Source organism: Macrotis lagotis, chromosome X (genome assembly GCF_037893015.1).
Source record: "Macrotis lagotis isolate mMagLag1 chromosome X, bilby.v1.9.chrom.fasta, whole genome shotgun sequence".
Classification (NCBI taxonomy): domain Eukaryota; kingdom Metazoa; phylum Chordata; class Mammalia; order Peramelemorphia; family Peramelidae; genus Macrotis; species Macrotis lagotis.
Window position 1 is genome coordinate 691,905,718 of NC_133666.1, and position 20,471 is coordinate 691,926,188.

Sequence of the window (20,471 nt, forward strand, 5' to 3'; positions counted from 1 at the left end):
CATGTGAGTTTTCATTAAGGGAGAGGTGAAAAGGCCCTTGGTGATTGTGAACTTGAATGGGAAAAAATGGCATCTTTTCAATAAAGTCTAACTGGAAGTTCAAATTTCCTTCAGTTATTTAGCAAAATACCAGAGATAGCTTTCATCAAACATTTGAAATGTCTGTTCTGGTAGGGCTCTGCTAAAGACTAGCTGTGTGACCTTGGAGAAGTCATTTCTCTAGGCCTGGCTATCCTTAATTCTTATTCTACTGGGTACATGAGTTAGACATCATCCAGTAAATGTTTTCGTTTAAATAAGGCAGGCAAAGATGCTAAATCTTGGCTAGGGATGTTAGGGTCTGCACAAACCATAGCTTAAAATGCTGGGCTCTCTCACTGAAAAAGTCCTCTAAAACTATCCTTTCAAAGGATCACTGCTTTAGAAACCCAACTGCCCTTTTGGAAGTTGGGGGGGGGGGGTTCCTTTGCCAATGGGATTCCAGTCCAAAAAAAAGTATATAGGCATTTTGCTTTTTAAACTCAAACTGTGCCATCATTGTTGTCCAGAGGTTCTGAGACCTCTACCACTACAGGCTGGCAGAGTCCTTGGGATGAGAGGTCCAGGGTCACACAGTTCCTATGTGTCATAGTCAGGATTCAAACTTGTCTTCCTGACTCTTTAAGGTCAGCTCTCTATAAATGCAACTTTTTTTTAAATGTTAACTGTTTTTTCTGAGCAATCCCTTATCGTGTGGGTAACCCATGACTCTAGTAAGAAACGCTAGGGTAGCATTCTGTTCCCAATAGCTTCAGTCATGTGCAAAAGCTCTGTTCACTGAGGGAGTGTGGTACAACTAAGGCAAGTCATTTAGGTCTAAGTTTTTCCATCTGCAAAATGGCCTGGAGTTCCAGAGGCTCAGAAACCAGAGTCACCCAGCTCAGTTCAGTGGTGGGGTTTGAACCCAGGTCTTCTTGTCTCCAAGCCCAGAGTTCTAGCCACAATGCTTCACTAGACAAATGGGTTAAAAATCTTCCATTATGTTGAGTAAGAAAGGATTTCAATAGAAACAAGGGCTAGGTGGGGTCTGCAGAAACCCTGAATCATTGGCTAATGGACTGGAGAGCACTCTCTTAAGTGCCAAGGACTGAGGAGGCACCAGCCATGGGGAAGGCTTGTCTGGGTCCTCCTTGGTCCTCCTGGAAGCCCTAGCATGAAATCTGGCAGATGGTGGGAGCTGTCCTAGGTGATGAGCCAGAATGAAGCTTAGGTGTTTCCAAGTTGGTCTTTGATGGGAGAAGCAGAATTCAGCAAGAAGGAAAATGAGGCCATTTAAAAAATTTTACAAGTTTTATTAAGGATCCTTTTTTTGTAAAAAATATCTTTCAGTCAACCAAAACTGTGCTTCAGGGAATCCTGCTACTAACCTGCTGAGGACATCCCATGTTAAGGGCTAGGGGCCTAAAGGAAAGGAGAGGAGAAAGAACTGGCCACCCTCCAGGTACATCCTCCCACCAGGGTGCCATTTATTGGCTCCCTAGGATTGACTGACTGCAATAGGCCCAGTTACCAGCTGTTCATTCCAAGGGAAGAATGCTGAGCTGGCCTTCTGAATGCCAAGCTAGGATTTGGTTAGATGAACTCCAAGAAGGTACTACGAAAGGGTGAAATGAAATGGGATACTCTGAAATGTGCCTATATTAGTGAGACATTAGAATGATCTCTGGATGATGATGGGGCAACCCTGTCTCTCAGGAAGAGCAGGGGCAGATCAGCAGGCTCAGTTAAGGGTATGAAAATACATCCACTTTCTGTTACTGGTCAACCTGATTCTCCAAAGGGTATGAAAATGCATCCACTTTCAGTTATTGGTCAGCCTGATTCTCCAAAGGGTTTTAGGTCTGCTGGCCCACAAGGCTGGATTCATCAGAAAGTAAATGGAGGGGGAGGCAGCAGACAGGGAAGGAGAAAGGGCACACACTTGGCCCTAGAAGTCATGGCAGCCACGGTCACTGGTCTGGCTTGAGTTTTCCAAACCTGTTCATGGATCCTCAACTTTTGTGGATCAGCTCCAACAGGGCTCCTATGAGCTTCTCTCTCTCTCTGCTGAGCCAATGTTTGGAGCCTGCCTCCCCTGCCTCCCTCCCCCAACCTTTCTAACTAGCCTTGGGGAAACAGGGAGATTCTTGATCACTAAATTCTTGATAAATTTTGTAGTGATTGAGTTTTATTCTTTATAGAAGCTGATTCAAGGTTCAAGCCCTCCCAGGAGAGCTCCGTCCTTGACCTCATTTTGTCTTCTGCTCATCTTTATCCATTCAAAGTGTAATACACGAACTGAAGAGTTTATTTTCAAGTTCAGACCGTGGTCCAGAAAGAAGAACAGGTCTGCACCCTTCACCCTGAATAGCAGTAAGTTAACTACCATCACAGTGGGATCATCACTCTGACCTCCTTCTCATAAATATCTGGGATCACGCCAAAGGGAGAATTCACCATCCGCACGGTGTTTTTACCATAGAGCTTGAATTCATAGTGAATGAGTTGTTCCCAGAAACCATTGTTGGGCCGAATGATGGGTCGGCAGGATTTGGTCCAGGTGTGAGCGTCTAGTAGGGACATCGAGTGGTACTTCATGAGGTAGGCCAGGCAGAGGGCTGCTGACCTGCTGACCCCGGCTGCACAGTGCAGCAGTGTGCGGCCCTTCTGTATTTCCACCATGTGAATCTTGTCAGCAATTGGATCAAAGAAGTCATACAGGCGGGAGAGTGGGGTGTCAGCCACAGGCACTTGGACATACTGAATATCGGCGTAGAAGGTATTCACTACCTCCACAGACACATTAATGACAGTGGTGATCTGGTTGCTGGACAGTATGACCTTGTTATTAGCAGCCAAGCCATTGCCGAGGTACAGGCTGCTCGTAATCTGGGACAGGCCGCAGACTGCAGGTTGCCTGAAGAGAATGGGGATAGTGTTCAAAGATGTATTCATTAATGCAAACTTTATAAATCAGCGACGACGGCGGGGCTGCATCTTCCTGCTACTCTTTGTCTAAAGAAAACTGAGAAGAGAAAGAAGATGTTACAAGATGTTAAAAGTAGACCCAGTGGTCTACCATGCTAGCAGCATCAGTACATGGGGATGAGTCCAAGAACAAATTCCTTAGGCCACATGGCCTCCACCCAGACTTTCCCCAGACCTGGCCTCCTAATTGACCCTCCGAGCTGATATGTGCTGTTCCCGCTAACAGGCCACAACGTCCTAGCTTTCCTTGAGTACTGCTATCTTCCTGTTGAGCTGCTCTGATTTTATCACGCCCCAGTTTGAAAGGATTGGTCCCACCAGTGCTTCATGGAAAAAAAAAAAATCTAAAGCCCTGATCTTGCCATTCAAGTGTCTCCAGAATTGACTCCCTTGCCTCCTCCTGGCCCTCCTTTACAAATTTCCCATCCCAGTTGGACCGGACAACTGTGCATTTTTCATTTTGATTCTCCTACCCAGGCATAGCTTGGCTCACACCTAGCAGTGATTATTCTATGATTCCCCACTTATTTCCTCTACACCTGGACCCCGAGGTCCAGACAGAATATCAGGGAAGGTTCTGAAGAAAGCAAGTCCTGATCTTCCTGGGGCTTCTACATCAGTTGATGAAGGAATGAGTTGTTTTTAAGGCTCCATAAGGAGGTGAGAACTGGGGAAATTTTAGTCTCTTCCCAGTGCGAGGACCTTAGGATTCACTTATAGAGACATTTGGTACCTTTTAAAAAAAATATTTTATTTTTCCAACTATATGCAATGGTAGTTTTCAACAATCTTTTTTTGGCAAAGTTTTGAGTTTCACATTTTTCTTCCTTCCTCCCCCTGACAGAAGGCAATCTAATGAAGGCAATACTTGTATAAATCTGCTAAACACAGATCCATACTAATCATGTTGTGAAAGAAGAATCAAATCTAAAAGGGAGGATAAAAATACCTAAGACAGCTTTCAAAAATTTAAGATTGTAAACTTTGGTCTGCATTTAAATTCCAGTTCCTGCTCTGGAAATGGATGGTATTTTCCATCAAAAGTCTTTTAGAATTGTCTTCGCTTACTGAACTGCTGAAATGAACAGGTCCATCATAGTTAATCATCATCTATTGTTGTTAGTATGTATAATGTTCTTCTAGTTCTGCTCACTTCACTCAGCATCAGTTCATTCAAGTCTTTTCAAGCTTCTGAAGACCTGTCTCTCATGATTTCTTATAGAACTAGTGTTCCATCACAAGTTGCTCAGCCATTCCCCAAATGATGGGCATCCTCTCAATTTCCAATTCTTTGCCACAATGAAAAGAGCTGCCATAAACATCTTTGTACATGTGGATTTTTATCCTATTTCATCATCTCTTTAGGAGATAGACCTTGTAGTGGTAGTGCTCATTCAGAATATGCAGTTTTATTTGCCCTTTGGGTGTAATTCTTTGGTGTTCTTATTAATGAGGATCTGTAAACTGTGGCCTTTATTGTAAAATTCAGCTCTACTTTGTCCAGAGTGAGAGGGGGCATCTTCAGTGTCTGAGAATCTCTATGTTCTTGAGAATCTCAATCTTAGAGATGGCAGACTCCAAAGCTACCTCATCCAACTATGATCTGAATGAGAACTCTATAATATCGTAACAAGTCATCCTTCAGACTTTGCTCAAAGCTCTCCAGGAAGCCACCCCCTCTGAAGGTGGCTACCCTTTGGGGCAGTTTTCATTGTTAACAAGTTTCTCTTTGAATAAAGTCTCAAATTGTCTCTTAGTGATTACTGTCTGCTGGTTCCTGTCCTGTAGACAGAACTGAGAACAAACAGTACAAGCCTAATCCTTCTTCCACATGAGAGACCTTCAAATACTTGAAAATGGCTCTCCTATTCCCCCCCCCCCCCACACACAAGTCTTCTCTTCTTCAGGCTAAACATATCCAAGTTCCTCCAACTCACCCTCATATAGTCCTTCTTGGTCTGGAGGTCTTCCTCTGAATACTGTACAGAATTTATCAGTGTCTTTCCTGAAAATGAGATCTCAGCAATAATGTGGGCAGAATACCCCCAAAACTTTCATGCTGCAAGGATTAGATTGGTAATGATTTGGTCCTAGGGCAGAACCACAGCAATGAGTAGAAGCTACTTAGGGGCAGATTTTAACTTATACCTCAACTCTGCCCTAGGCCACCTTGGGAGGCAGGGGATTGCCCTTCCTTGGGCAGAGACTAGATGTCAGAAAGATGTCTCATGATGAGAGTACCCCAACTCTGGCCCAATACTACCAGCGTATTCCTTCTTCCACATTGGGCCGAAGCAGGCTAACACAGGTGATTTGGGCCTCTGATGACCCAGAATATAAACAACTTCTTGGCCCATGGTGTTCAGCAGAGCTCTGGACTAAAGGGACCAAAATGAAGAAATGCTTCTACACAGAGCAGCAATCTTGGCATCAATCCAGGCTTTGCTACTACTTGGCCAACCTGGGCATGTCACTTAGTCAGATTTTCTCCATTTATAAAATGGTGATAACTGGGGCACTTCATCCCTGGCTGGACCTCTGTCACCTCCCAACCAAAGACGGGGGTGGTGGTGCAAGACTGGACGACCTCTAGGTCTTTCCAGCACTGGACTTCCACAATCTTCTCACGGGGATCTAACAATGGCTTCAGCAGCCCCTGCCTGGCTATGTGGGACAATGTGACCAAGTTTTGCTTGCTATGAAACAAGATTCCATTGGAATCCTGCAGTCTGTGCCTTTGGGCAGGATGTGGTAACAGAGTCAACCCAAAGATTTCTGCTGTCGAGTCTTCTTGTTGGGCAGGTTTCAGCCATCATGTCCCTCACTTGGTTGCCCTCCAGGTCTTCAACAACCTTCCAGAACTGGACATGGTAATAATGAAGCAACTGGAGTCACACTTACTTTCCTTCATATATTTTATTCCAGTCAAACTAGGGTAGTGATTGTTCTGCAATTGGCCTGGGCTGCCTGGTTTCCTTCTTCCTGGAGTTCTTCAGGAGAATCTGGGTGACTGTTTGTAAACTATGCTAGATTAGGCATTGTCTTCACATGTGAGTGACCTGAAAGGCTACCGAGATCCTGTCCAATTGTAAAATCAGAGACAGAGGTGAAGTGACTTGCCCAAGGTCACACTGCTACCAAATGCAATCAGAGGCTGCATTTGAACTCAGATCTTCCTGCCCAACACACTAGTCATCTCAATTTTCTTATCTGTAAAAGGAAGTACCCTCACCTCATGAAACCTTAATTCATAAGAGATTAATAAGACATTATGATGGAATCTTACAGATCACATAGTCCCAACTATTAGCCAAGAGGCCAAGTATCTTTATGTCTAGTTTTTTATATCACCTTTATTTCTAAACATTTCCTCCCTAACAAAAAAGGAAAAAATACAATCTTGCCAAACCAGGCTCTCTTATCTACAGTGCCTGTCCATGTCATATTCCCTATCTGCAGCTTTCATCTCTGCTGATGCATTTCCTTAACTTTTCTCTGGGATAAAAATTACTCACTGTAATTGTGTGGTTTGATCTTTTTGTTCCTTCCATTTACATTTCTGGAACCAGGACCCTGGGCTTGTCTTAGAGAGGCTGTTTGCAAAGGTTTGTGGGTAAACTATGGATTGATAACTTGAAGAAATTATAGATAGGACACATTTCTTCTGCTGTTTCTAGGTTGATCAATAGGACAGCACCAGTGAGAGCTTGGCATTCTCAACTATCCATCAATACTTGAACTTTACCAGAATACTCCAGAAAGTCCTCCTGGAATGGCATCTCCCTTACTTCTGTGTAGCTACCTCTCTCAGCTAAGTGGGTGCTGCCTCATGGATGTTTTATCTTCCCAAAGGCCACATCAATTCAGCCTGTTTTGCCTCCAGGAGGGGAGGTGTCTTCATGGCAATGAAAGTTTGAAACATTCTTCCATGTCTGAGCAGTGGTGCCCCGCCCCCCCAGGAGAATTTCGCAGTTGATTCCTCAGCAGGCTTGGCTGTACAGTTTTTCTTACCTGACTGCATCAGTTCACAGAAATCTTCATTTGCTTGAGTGGCTGCTTCAAATTCATCTTGTTCTGATGGCATATTACCATTGCACACACATTCGTATATGCTCCATACAATTTGTTTTAACCATTCTCCAAATGACGGGGAGCTTGGTGTCCAGTTCTCAGCACAAAGCATGCTTCTCTGGAGGTCAGGTATGCGAATTCTTCTGTTTTTGTTCTTTTTTCTTGATGTATAAAATAGATATAGTCACACTTTTTAAAAATTTTAAAAATTCATTCCAAATTGCTTTCTAGAATTTTGGCTCAAATCCTCTTGCTTTAAAGGAAAGCTCAGGGCAGTGCCCAGGGTCACCCACCTAGTCAATGATCATGAGGCCTTCACTCCTGCCTCATCAGGTGGACTCTCAATGTCACCCAGGCAGAAGGAGCAAATGAAGCCTGGTCTGGTCAGGGAAGGCTTCCAGAAAAGCTGGGATTGAGGACATACCCATTCACAAGACCTCTAACCTTGCCAGGATCTGCTGTTTTCTTGGTACGAGACACAAATCCTAGCAGCTCTAGAACTGGGTGCAAATGTCACTTGACTGGGTTGTGGATGGACAACAGAATTCCAGAGCTGCCTAGTGCTACCCTGATAAATGATACTCTAGTTATGGCTTGATGCCCTCCAGGGAGGAGAAGCTTACCTCAGCAAGGCAGCCCCGTTCTCTCTAGGACAAGTTGGTTCTGAGGAAGGATTTCTGCCTTCGTCTTTCAGCTTACTTCTCCTTCTGTCTGGCCTTTGCAGTCAGGCAGAACCCTTCTTAATTCCTTCTTCCATGTGACAGTCTTCAGGTCCTTGGAGAGAGCTCTCACATCTTTCCCCTCTCTTTTTCATTCCCTCATGCAATCCTTACCTAGCAAGAATGGGAGGCCTTTTATCACCCTGGTTGCCTCCTCAGAATGATCCAAGTCCTTCCAAAAAACTGGTTCCCAGAATTGACCATGAGAATGTGATCTGACCAGGACATAGGAGAATAGGGAGACTGACCAATGAACAGTCACAAGAGTCATAAAAACAAGGGGCAGCTAGGTGGCACAGTGGATAGAGCATTGGCTCTGGAGTTAGTAGGACCTGAGTTCAAATCCAGCCTCAGACAACAATTACCTAGTTGTGTGACTTTCGGCAAGTCACTTAACCCCACTGCCTTGAAAAAAACCTAAAAACAAAAGGGGGTTGTAAAAACAAAAGGAATCTCACCCCTCTTCCGAAGAATTTATATTCTATACCCCAGCTCCTCTCAGACCCCAAGCCAGGTTATGAAGTAAAAAAATTACATTTTCTAACTGCCACAGCATGGTGGGACTCATAAGGAGCTTGTGGCCCACTAAAAACCCAATTTTTTTTCAGATAAATGACTCTCTGGCCACACCTCCTTCATCTTCTATGAGACAAGTTGATGTTTTGAACCAGAGGTAATTCTTCACAAAAGTCCTCATTAAAGTGACAATGTTGGACTTCACTAGTCTCTCCCTACATAGATTCCACCTGTTTGGAGGTCAGCTTAGTCCCTTAAAATGTTGACTCATTGCCTTCTGTGGGGGGTGGGGGAGGGAAGCAAGAATGGGGGCAAATCATAAAACTCAAATAAAATCTTTCCTAAAAAATACTGACTCAGCGCATATGAGCTGATCCAGTAGCTGAAATGGATACAGCCAATGGGCAGCGCTGAACTCTCCTCCGCCGGACTTTCAGGCTGTAGGCCCAAGCCCTTACCACGGTAAAAGGGAGCAGGTGGCCAGGCCAGGGGTCAGGAGGCTGCCCGGGGGTGACCTGACAGCAGGTGCCTAGCAGTGGTGGGCATGCCCGGCCAGCTTCCCTCATGGGGGCAGGTGTGGCTGTGAGCTGGGCGTCTGGCTCTGGGCAGCTTCTGATCCTGCGCCTCTGGGGGCACCCACTCCCCAAGGGTGGGCCCAAGCATGCCCGGTGGTCTTCCCCGCTTGCCCCCCACCCGATCCGGGCTGTCCCCGGGGGGAGCCTCGTGTGGCATGGGTGAGGCCTTGGAGGGCAAACTGGCCGCAGGCAGCGCCGGGGCCGCACCCACTTCTCCGGGTTCCGAGTGCCCGCTAGGTCCGGCGCACCGTCCTGGGAGTCGGGGGGCCCTCGGACCCTGAACTGGGCGGGCCCCTGACCCAGGCGCCTCCCATGGCTGGCGCCCCTCCGGGCCCGGGTGCGGCTGGGGGCCGGGGCCAGGGGCGACCCCCCCTCAGGGCTCCCTTTCCCCCGTGGGGGCGCCCGGCCCCGGCCCCGGCCCAGCGACCGGCTCCGCCGCGTGGCGGGGGAAACTGAGGCCCGGAAGCGGCCGGGGACTCGGGGCGGGGCCTCTGCAGGCCGGGCCCGGGTCTCCCGAAGAGCCGCGCAGCGGCCCCGGCGGGGCGCGAGGGGCTTCCCCTTCCCCGAGGCCCCGGAGGCTGCTTTCTGGGGATTACGGTAAGCGCGGGCGGCGAGGGGGCGGATGGGAAGGGGGAGGGAGGGGGAGGGGAGCAGCCGGGAGGGGCGCGGGGCGCGGGGCGCGGGGCCCGGGCTCACCCAGCTCTCAGCGCGCTCGTTCCCGCCGCCGCCGCCGCCGCCGTCCTCGTGGGGAAGCTCCCGCTCGCCGTCCGCTCGCCGCGCCGCCGCCGCCCCACGCACTGCCCCCGCGCCCCCTCCATGGCGCCCGCCCCCGCCCGCCCCCGCCCCTCCGTCTCCCGGGCAACGAGCCGCGTCCGCCCCCGGCGGCGGCGCGGGGACAATCCGGCGCGGCGCGCATGCGCCCCGCCCCCCCCCCCGTCTCCCGGGCGACGGCCCCGCCGCCGCGCTCTGTGCCCGGCGCCCCCGCCATGGCCGCGCTGCAGAAGCTCTGCGTGCCGGCCGACGCGCCCTCGGAGCGGCCGCGGCCCGAGGGGCCCCGGGACGGCCGGCCGCACGTGGCCTTCATGCAGCCCCGCCACTCCCAGGTCCCCGTGCTCTTCAGGTGCCCCCAGCGCCCCCGGGCTCCCTGCCCCCCCGGGCCCCCAGCGCCCCCCGGGCCCCCAGCGCCCCCCGGGCCCCCAGCGCCCCCCCGGGCCCCCAGCGCCCCCCCGGGCTCATCGCTCCCCCCGGGCCCCCAGTGCCCCCCGGGCCCCCAGCGCCCCCCCGGGCCCCCAGCGCCCCCCCGGGCCCCCAGCGCCCCCCGGGCTCCCCGCGCCCCCCGGGCCCCCAGTGCCTCCCCGGGCCCCCAGCGCCCCCCCGGGCCCCCAGCGCCCCCCCCGGGCCCCCAGCGCCCCCCGGGTCCCCCGCGCCCCCCGGGCTCATCGCTCCCCCCGGGCCCCCAGTGCCTCCCGGGCCCCCAGCGCCCCCCCCGGGCCCCCAGCGCCCCCCGGGTCCCCCGCGCCCCCCCGGGCTCATCGCTCCCCCCGGGCCCCCCGCGCCCCCCCGGGCCCCCAGCGCCCCCCCCGGGCCCCCAGCACCCCCCCGGGCCCCCAGCGCCCCCCGGGCTCCCCAGCGCCCCCCCGGGCTCCCCGCGCCCCCCGGGCCCCCAGCGCCGCCCCCCGCAGGCCTCCTCCGCCCCGCCCCCGCCCCCCACCCCCCGGACCCGCGCCCCCTGACCCGCGCCCTCCCCGCAGCCTGATGAACGCCAGCGAGGTGGCGGTGAAGAAGTTCCTCCCCAGGAGCCACCTGTCCCGGGTCATCATTCGGGACAACCTGAGCGCGCAGCGCCTCTACGAGCTGGAGGTAACGCTGGGGCCGCTCCTGCCAGGCCTGAGGCCACGCCGTGCCCGGCCGCATGGGAACCCAGGCCCGTGCCCGCCGCTCCTGCCAGGCCCGAGGCCGCGCCGTGCCCGGCCGTGTCGGAACCCAGGCCGGCGCCCGCCGCTTCCATGCCCAGGCAGAAAGAGGGGGTCGGAAAGGTGGAGGCCCCAGAAAGGGGTGCCTTTGTGGTGATTGCCCAGGAGGCTGGGGGTTGGGAAAGGCGTCCCACTTGCCCCAGGCCACCCAACCAGGAGGGGCGGCATCTAGGACCTGGGCTTGGGGTTCCCTAACAGTTCCTCAGCATTTCGCCTTCACCCCCAATAGCAGCGGGTAGAGGCGAGGTGACTCGGCCCTTTGCCAACGGATTTCCCTTCTATAGAAACGTCCCAAGTGGCACAGCTGAGCTTTAGCCTTTGTGGCAGTGGTGAGAAGCCGAGGGCTGCCCGGGCCGAGGCTTGTGGAAAAACTGGGGTGGGGGGCCGAGAGACAGCCGAGTGACCTTGAGCCGCGAGGCCCCTTCCCCAACTGGTCACAGAACAGAGCTGTGCCAAAGATGCCACCACACTGAGGGGGCAACTCTTCCCTCCCGATTCTCCTAAGTCCAAGCCTGACATTATCATCACATACGTTCCACTCACTCTGCTCTGTTCTCTTTGTACTACGGTTCCAACCCCCTATTCTACTAATACTGCTTTCTCCAAAGTAGCCAATGATTTTTTTTTTTTTTTTTGCCAAATCAGTGACCCTTTCTCAGTCCTCATCCTCCTTGGCACCTCCTCTCTGCAGCCTTTGACACTGTGGATCGCTCTCTCCTCCTTGATACTCCCTTCTCTTTGGGTGTTTATGATGTCCCCCCTCTCCTCTGACCACCCCTCACCCAGGCTTTGCTGGATCCTGGGCATCCCTCCCCTTCTCTCCCTCTACCATTTCACTCTCATCAGATCTCATCAGATGGCTTACTTTTAATTAACTCTCAGCTGATGACTCAGATCTATTGATCTCCTCTCTCTGCCTCCAGGTCCCCAATTCCAACACTGGATGCCTGAGAGACATCTTTAGGCTCTACACATTTAAAATGGAACAGATTCTCTCCTCCAAACCCTCTCCTCTTTTTAGTGGCCTTATTACTGTGGAGGGTGCTCCCAGTCATTGCCCAGTTGCTATATCCTAAGGATCCTGCCTCCACAACATCTCTTCCATATGACCCCTTCTTTTTTCTTTACATTTTATAATTTATTTTTCCCTGAGTACAGGCAAAAACAAATTTCAACATTCACTTAAAATTTTAAGCCCTCTCCCTCCCAATCCCAATCCCTCTTGTTGCAAAATATAGGTTAAAATGTATAGTCATGAAAAATGTTACCATAATAGTTATGCTGTAAAAGTAAACATAACTCCCTCCCCCCCAAAATCTCAAGAAAAATAAAGTTAAAAAGAATATTCTTCACCTATCTTTGGGATGGATAGTATTTTTCATCAGAAATCCTTCGGAGTTCTCTTGGGTGATGGCATTGCTGAGTACAAGGTAAGGCATTCACAGCTGATCATCCTGCAATTTTGCTGTCATTTTGTATATATAGTGTATTTCTCATTGCATCTGTTCTTGCAGATTTTTTTACTGAGAACATCCTTTTCATCATTTCTTCTAACAAAGTAGCATTTAATCATAATAACTTATCGCAATCTATTTATTCCCCATCTGAAGGACATTCCTCAATTACCAGTTCCTTGCCACTAAAAAATAGCAGCTATAAATATCTTTATATATAGGTCCTTTTCTTTCTTGTTTTTCATCTTTTCAGGAATATAGACCCAGTAATGGCATTGCTAAATTTGGACTTAGTTCCAAATTGCTCTACAGGATTGTTGAATTCTTTCACGACTTCTCCAACAGTGCATCATTGTCTCAGTTTTCCTACATCCCCTCCAACATTTGTCATTTTCTATTTTTGTCCTATTAGCCAATCCAGTACGTGAAAGATAGTATTTCAGAATTGTCCCAACCCACATTTCCCCTTTTCAGTAGTGAGTTAAGACATTTTAGAAAATGATTTAAATACCATTGATAACCTCATCTGAAAACTGTTCATGTCTTTTGATCCTTTATCAATTGGGGCAATGACTTTTTTTTTTTTTTGTAAATTTGACTCGGTTCTCTATGTTTGAGAAATGAGATCTTTATCAGCGAAACTTATTTTTTTCCTACAGTTGCTATTTCTCATTCCTCCATCCTATTCTTCTATTCTCATTTATTCTATTGTTTCTCCTTTCACCCATTCCCTCCTCAAAACTGTTTTGCATGTGACTACCCTCTTCTACAATCTTTCCTCCCTTCCATCACCTACTCCCCATTCCCTTTCTTATCTCCCTTTTTTCTCCTTTCTTCTAGGGTAAGATAGATTTCTATACCCAATTGAGTATGTTATTCCCTCTGAGCCAACTCCTACTCAGTCGCTGCCCCTCTGTCACTTCATTACAAAACTTTTTCTTGGCTCCTTTATGTGAAATGACTTATCCCATCCTACCTCCCCCCTTTCCTTTCCCTGGTACATTCTTCTCTTACCCATTAACTCATTTTTAATATATTATCCCTTCAAATTAAATTCCCACCTGTTCCTCTATGTATGCTCCTCCCAACTGCGCTAACAAATGAGTTCATTTGAGTTATCAATATCATCTTCCCATGCAGGAATAAACAGTTCAACATCATCAAGTCCCTTATGATTTGCCTTTCCAGTTTGTCTTTTTATGTTTCACTTGAGTCTTGTATTTGAAGATCAATTTTTTTGTACAGCTCTATTTCATAAGGAAAGTTTGAAAGTCCCCTATTTCATTGAATGTCCATCTTTTTCACATGAAAGAGTACATTCAGTTGTTTCTCAGTTGTAATCCAAGCTTTTGCCTTCTGGATGATCATATTCCAAGCCTTATGATCCTTTAATGTAGAAGCTGCTAAGTCTTTTGTTATCCTGACTGCAGCTCCATAATGATTAAATTGCTTCTAACTGCTTTCAATATTTTTCTCCTTGACTTGAGAGCTCTGAAATTTGGCTATAATATTCCTGGCACTTTTCATTTGGAGATCTCTTTCAGGAAGTGATCAGTGGATTCTTTCCATTTCCATTTTACTCTCTGCTTCTAGAATATCAGAAGTTTCCCTTGATGATGTTTTGAAAAATGATGTCTAGGCTCTTTTTGTGGTATAGTTTTCAGGTAGTCCAATAATTTTTTTTTTTAGGTTTTTGTAAGGCAAACGGGGTTAAGTGGCTTGCCCAAGGCCACACAGCTAGGTAATTATTAAGTGTCTGAGACCAGATTTGAACCCAGGTGCTCTTGACTCCAGGGCTGGTGCTTTATCCACTACACCACCTAGCCGCCCCAAGTCCAATAATTTTTAACGTATCTCTTGTTCTCTTTTCCAGGTCAGTTTTTACCAATGCAATTTTTCTTCTAGTTTTTCATTCCTTTGGTTTTATTTTATTGTTTCTTGATTTCTCACAAAGTCATCAGCTAACATTTACTCCATTCTATCTATATTTTAAAGAATTATTTTCTTTTCTTCAGTGAGCTTTTTTTTTTTTTTTTTGGTTTTTTGCTAGGCAGTGGGGTTAAGTGGCTTGCCCAAGGCCACACAGCTAGGTAAATTATTAAGTATCTGAGGCCGGATTTGAACTCAGGTACTCCTGACTCCAGGGCTGGTGCTTGATCCACTGCGCCACCTAGCCACCCCTTCAGTGAGCTTTTGTAACTCCTTTTTCATTTCACCTAGTCTCCTTTTTAAGGCATTCTTCTCCTCATTGGCTTTTTGTACCTCTTTTGTCTATTTGGCCTAGTCTGGTTTTTAAGATGTTATTTTCTTCAGTATTTTTTTGTGTCTCCTTCACCAAGCTGCTGACTTGGTTTTCATAAATTTTTGCCCCTCTCATTTTTTTTCCCCAAATGTTTCCTCTGTCTACTTGATTTTCAGAATTCTTTTTGGTGCTATTCCATAGCCTGAACCCAATTCTTTTTCTTAGAGGCTTTGGACATAGAAGTTTTGACTTTGTTATCTTCTGAGTATGTGTGTTTTGATCTTCCCTGTCACCAAAGTTATCTCTATAGTCAGATGTTTTTTCTTCTGTTGTTTGCCCATCAAGTCTATGACTTGATTTTAACTCTTTGTTAAGGTGGGGCTCTGCTTCCAGGGTGCAGGATATGTTATCCCAAGCTTTTGAGGGTTTTTGCAGCTGTTTTCTGAGATACTTCTAGGGAACTACAAGTCCTCAATTCTTCCATGATCTTATGATTTAAGGAGAAGTTATGACTACTGTTCTGGTCTATGCTCTTGTCTGTGTGTGACCTCCAACACTGGAACTGTGAGGAGGGTCCCTGCCCCACCGTGGCAGCAATCTCTTTTGTACTACTGCTTCCTGGGACTGGGGTCCTGACTGCTCCCCAGATCTGAGCAAGGGCAAAAACAACAAAGCTCTGCCTCAGGGATAGCCTCGGCTATCCCTGTAATTGCTTCTAATTACTCCTGTAATTTCCTTCCCACCCCCCCACCCCCACTGTCAGTGGGCTGAGCCCTCTGGAAGTAGCTGCTGCTGCTTTTGATTCCCAAGCCTGCCCCAGTCCGTGCTGAGGCCTGTGCTGGACTGTGTTCCAATCTAACCCCAGTGCAGCAGTTTTCCTGGTTTGAGTTTGCCAATCCCTGCATGGAGAGATCTGGAAACTGCCACCGCTGCCACTGACCCAGTGCCCCCAGCTTCTTGTCCTGTATGACTGGGATGGTTGACTCTGATCAGACCTATGCTACACTGTGCTCCTCTCTCACCCTGGGGTACAAACCCCTGATCTTCCAAGTTATCTTGGGTTGGAAGATGATCTCCTTCAGTCTTTTTGTGGGTTCTACTATTCCAGAATTTGGTTAGGGTCATTATTTAAAGGTATTTGTAGTGGTTTGAGGGAGAATTTGGGTGGGGCCCTGCCTTTACTCTGCCATCTTGGCTCCACTTCAACCCCTTTTCTTTGACATGACTGTTCCACAATCCAGGAGTTCACCACTCACATCTGGACCAGCATAATAGCCTTCTGGGGAATCTGCCTGCTTCATGTTTCCCCATTCTAGTCCACCTTCTATTTGGTTGCTAAAGTGATTTTCCTGAAATGCAAGTCTAATCATGTTACCCCACCCTGTTCTTTCCCCTGAAGAATAAATATTAAGGACCTCTCCTTGGTTTTGCAAAGCTCTTCCTCACTCCCAGTCTTCTTACCTACTCTGTCACACAGTCCTGAAATATGTGTCCCCACTCTGAACATTTTCATTGACTGGTCTCCTATTTGCTGCCATCTCAGGCTTTCTGCAGGTCTCATTTCAAGTAACATCTGGAACAAGAAGCATTTTCCATTTCTCCACCTCAGCATCTCCCTTTGGTCAATGTATTCTGCCTTTATCTTACATGTGCCCAACTGTTAGCACATTTGTCTCCCCCCCCCATCAGATTCAGAACTGCAGGGAAGGGGTTTTATTTGGGGGGGGGGGCAGTGCTTACAGTATCATGCTGGTTGAATGACTGTGCTGACCACTTTGGGATCTGCTTTTTCAGGTAATCTATATTTAGAAATATTTTTATTGTTCCCTTCATAGCACCTTCAGTTCCAAGTATATTCTTCTCCCCATTGAACTATCCCCTGTATCAAGAAATAAAACAAGGAAAAGGGGAAAGTTCAGTGAGACACACCAACATAGTACCTGAGTCTAATGGTATATGCAGTGTCCCATACCCATAGGTCCCCCTAAGGTAGTCTTTTCCAGGCACCAACACCCACAAGTTGAGAACCTCCTATACCAGGGATCTAGGCAAAATGGCCTACAAGAACAAGAAACAGCAGAGATCTCCTGGGAAATGCTTGGTGGAAGTTGGAACCCCTGAGCAAGGAAGTGTTTGATTAAGGAATTTTGGTTTCAGTTCGCTCCTACAAAATAACAGGTTCATACCAACAAAACTAAAAAGAGTATATTTAATAAAGTGATTATAAAACAGGTAGAAATAAATCAGTTTTACAGCAAAAGTAACCAGTAAGTCCCAAAATAATGAAAAGAAGAGCAAAGCCTACATAAATATAGATATTAAGAGAAAACACCAATCAGGGGAGCTTCAACATCTTAATCAACAGTGGCTGGGGAGTCCTGGGGGTACAGCCTTCAGAGTCCTATAGGAAGGCCCCAGGCAGAGCATCCTTTCCATGGGTGAAACTCCATTAAGCTGGGGTTTAATTAGATCTTATATAGCTTGAGAACAAAGAAGGCTTTTTGCCAATTTTTTTGTGGAATAAAACCAAATTTTCCAGGTTGTCTGAGGAGGGAGCCACCCCTCCCTGAACCCCAAGAATGATGCTGTTTACATTCAGGAATGGCTAGTTCCTGAAGAGATAGGCAATGTTCATCAAGTACAGCCTTGAGACTGGCCAGGACTAGTCAAGGGCGTTCAGCAGTCCTTTTAAATACTCAAGCTGTTTTAAATATGTGCATGAGCTCAATCCTGCTCATCTCCCCTCCCTGTACATCGGGGTGAATGGGGGGGGGTCAGTGATTCTCTGTTTACCAGAGGTAAGCAGAGTAATTCTTCATAGCTAAACTATAAGGCCTTACCATGGAAAATCTTATATCCTATGTATTAACCATACAGGAAGAGGATTCCAGGCAGGAAGGAGGCATTGATGTTGAGTGCCTGGGCACAAGGATTCATGTTGAAATGTGGGGAACACATGGAGGGACAGCTGGAAAGGCTTCAAAGTCAGGTGTATGGGGTTCAGGTCCTACCCTTGCTTCTTAGCTGTAGGGTCCTGGCTAAATGACTTAACCTCTCTGTGTTTCAGTTTCCTCATCCCTTAGATAAAGGGATTGGACTAGAGGATCTCTAATGTTAATTCCCAACTCCATCTATGACCTTAGAAGTAGAAAGAATGGGAAATAAGACCAGAAAAGTAGATGGATTGCAGAGGACCTTGAATGCCAGACTAAGGAATTTGTATTTTATCCTAAAGTCATTGAAGGTATTTGAAGAGAGAAATGATGTGGTCAGACTTGTGCCTTGGGAAGGTTAGTTTGGCAACTAGAGGTGATGAGGACCTGAAGAGAAGGCAATGGGTTCAAGAAATGCTGTGGAGATGTAACTCACAAGACTTGACAAAGATTGACTCTCAACTCAGGGAGTGAGGATTAGTAGCAGAAAAAGAGAAGAGGAAGAGAAGACACCCTAGGGTTTTGGGAGGAAGATGAATTATGTATGTCCTGGTGGGGATGCTCAGGTAAATGAAGAATGAGTTGAGGAAAGAGATGGAGGCAGAGAGAGGTCTAGATTGAATTTGAGAACCACTTCTTTAGAGGTGGTCATTGAACTCTTGGGAGCCCCAAGAAAGAGAGGGTGTTTCTGTCCAGGCAACTAGACAGATACTCTGAATCCCAGGGCTGGCAGGGAGGCCTGAATGTGGAAAGGCTTACTTGAGAGAAGATCCCTGCTTCTCCCCTGGAGAGTTGGGTTAGATTGGGTAGGGCATAGATGGGATACAGACCCTCCCCACCCCCAACAAGTTCATCATACTCTAAAACTGTTATCCCTATCGATCTTTTTTTAATGTGTATATATATATATATATATATATATATATATATATACACAACACATATATATGTATACACACACACACACACACACACACATTTAGTTTTTACAAGGCAATGGGGTTAAGTGGCTTTCCCAGGGCCACACAGCTAGGTAATTATTAAGTGTCTGAGGTTGGATTTGAACTCAGGTACTCCTGACTCCAGGGCCAGTGCTCTATCCACTGCACCACCTAGCCACCCCCCCCCCCCATTGATCTTCATATCAGCTCAAGGCTGGTTGCTGCTGCTACAGGAGGATAGACACTAAGTAGAGATTGTGGTGCTTCTGTTTTTCCCTTCAAACAGTAACAGATTTTGGAGCACTTTGAGGTTTTCCAAGTGCTTCACATCTATGGTTTCATTAGCAGGACCAACTTCTCTGAAAATGATGTTGAGGCTCTGAGGGGCCAGGCCTCAACTGTAGCCATAGAACTCATCAGCGATTGAGGCAGGATTGGAATCCTGGACTTTGTTTCTCCTGGTCTAGTGATCTGTCCACTACGCCTTGCTTATGTCTGGACCAACATAGAATGAATGCTATATTTTCTATCAGAAAGAGTCCTGCACTATATGACTAACCAACACAACTTGTGTGCCAGGCACTCTGGTCATCTCTCCTGATCCAAGGAGCACCTCGGCATGTGGACGAATTCACTTGATGGGATAGCAGAGGTGAGGGACAGAAGTCCTGTGCCAGCTTTGCTGCCCTTCTAGTGACCGTGGCAGAATGAGGAAATCTCACTTCTCCTTGGCTTAGCCAGCGTGATGCCCCTGGGAGCTGATGCTTGGGGGAGAGACCCAAAGAGGCCACTGCAGGCCTTGAGCTCAGTCAGATTGAGGGCCTTTGTGCCTCTTAGCTTTTTTTCTGAGAAACTTTCCATAATAGCTCTTCACTACAACAGGAAGTTCACTCTAGAGTTTACTGTGTACTTGACAAAAGAGAGATTCCTCAGGCATAGGCCATCCCAGATGACATGCCTGTCCCATATTGGGTCTCTCTGATCTTTGTAAAGAAATAAAGACTGTTGTAGTAGTGAGCCTGTTGGACATATTCAGGGGAGATTAGGTGGCCAGTTACCTGGGATGCTGTGCAGAGATTCATGCTTCAGGATAATGTTGGGTCTAGATGTCATTTGAGGTGGTTCCCTTTTACCAAGTGAGTACAGTTTGTGAAGCTAGGGAGTGAGGGAGGTTAGGAGAAACCAAACAGCTTACCAGTCATTGAGAGCATGATGATTGTGCCCAGTATGCAGGGCCCACTCTAAAGAGGGAGTGAAAGGATCTTTCCCTTTTCTCCCCAGTAACTGCTGCTTTGTTTTCTCAAAGATAAGAGCAGCAGATAAGACTAAGAAGAAAATGGGCCACCTCTTTGACCATCTGAAGAAAAAGTTTTTGACAGACCAGCTGAGGAAGCTGATCCGTTGGCGCCGGGAAGCACTGCCCATTCAGAGATACTTGGAAAGCATCCATCATTACCAAAATGAGCCCTATGTGAAGCCCAAGAAGAAGCCCCCCAAATTTGCTGAGATCAGAGTCCATCAAGAGCAATAAAAATGTGCTCATCCCCAACTGATCAGCAGACTGAGTCCTTATCTTGGGGAGGAGAGGAGGAGCTGTGCTTCGGCCTCACACTCTTCTGGAGAGGACTCAATTAAACTTTCCTTTGGTTCTCTGTTTCCTGTGAGTCGTTTATGGGTGACAACTTAAGAATGAAGAGAAATAGGTGGGCACCAGGGTTAGGGCAGACCCAAGTTGACTCCTTCCCTACTTTAGGCCTCAGTTGCCTCCTTTGTAAAATGAAGCTTTTAAGGTACTTGCCCCATTTTAAACTCTTGGAACCCCTGAGGAAAATAATTTATTAGGAAGGTATGGGAGGAGGGAGTGAAGAGATGTGGGATAAATAAAATCACCATCATACTTACAGTGACAAGCTCATTAGCCTGCTCTTTACAAAGCCCTGTACCTATCACCCCTGGGTTAAGAAGAATGCACCATTTTATGGATGGGAAAACTTAGGTTCAGAGGTTAGCTCAAAGTCAAGATTAGTAAATTGTGAAAGGA

General features: G+C 47.7%; 2 protein-coding genes across 5 annotated transcripts; one reads left to right on the forward strand and one right to left on the reverse strand.

Annotated features, from left to right (window-relative positions):
- Positions 1-1,367: 1,367 nt before the first annotated feature.
- DUSP18 (dual specificity phosphatase 18) lies at positions 1,368-9,681 on the reverse strand. Of its 4 annotated transcripts, XM_074206349.1 has the most exons (4): positions 9,584-9,681; positions 7,701-7,910; positions 7,018-7,238; positions 1,368-3,043 (listed from the first exon to the last, which is right to left on the reverse strand). In XM_074206349.1, the coding sequence occupies exon 4, from the start codon at positions 2,971-2,973 to the stop codon at positions 2,407-2,409; it is 567 nt and encodes a 188-aa protein (XP_074062450.1). In that variant the 5' UTR covers positions 2,974-3,043; positions 7,018-7,238; positions 7,701-7,910; positions 9,584-9,681; the 3' UTR covers positions 1,368-2,406. The 4 variants fall into 4 exon arrangements, with proteins under 4 accessions (XP_074062450.1, XP_074062449.1, XP_074062451.1 ...); XM_074206348.1 differs by lacking the exon at positions 7,018-7,238; XM_074206350.1 differs by lacking the exons at positions 7,018-7,238; positions 9,584-9,681 and adding an exon at positions 8,669-9,337.
- A 140-nt stretch (positions 9,682-9,821) lies between these two features.
- CXH5orf52 (chromosome X C5orf52 homolog) lies at positions 9,822-20,086 on the forward strand. Its single transcript, XM_074206353.1, has 3 exons — positions 9,822-10,007; positions 10,639-10,747; positions 19,737-20,086. Exons 1-3 carry the CDS (start codon positions 9,874-9,876, stop codon positions 19,959-19,961), a joined length of 468 nt encoding a protein of 155 aa, XP_074062454.1. The 5' UTR covers positions 9,822-9,873; the 3' UTR covers positions 19,962-20,086.
- The last annotated feature ends 385 nt before the right edge of the window (positions 20,087-20,471 follow it).

Bases quoted from the DNA above. Each gene is read 5' to 3' on its own strand.
- CXH5orf52 (XM_074206353.1), top strand. From the start codon at position 9,874: ATGGCCGCGCTGCAGAAGCTCTGCGTGCCGGCCGACGCGCCCTCGGAG. The intron at 10,008-10,638 runs GTGCCCCCAGCG...CCCTCCCCGCAG, and splicing joins CAGGTCCCCGTGCTCTTCAG to CCTGATGAACGCCAGCGAGG. The intron at 10,748-19,736 runs GTAACGCTGGGG...GTTTTCTCAAAG, and splicing joins AGCGCCTCTACGAGCTGGAG to ATAAGAGCAGCAGATAAGAC.
- DUSP18 (XM_074206352.1), bottom strand. From the start codon at position 2,973: ATGAATACATCTTTGAACACTATCCCCATTCTCTTCAGGCAACCTGCA.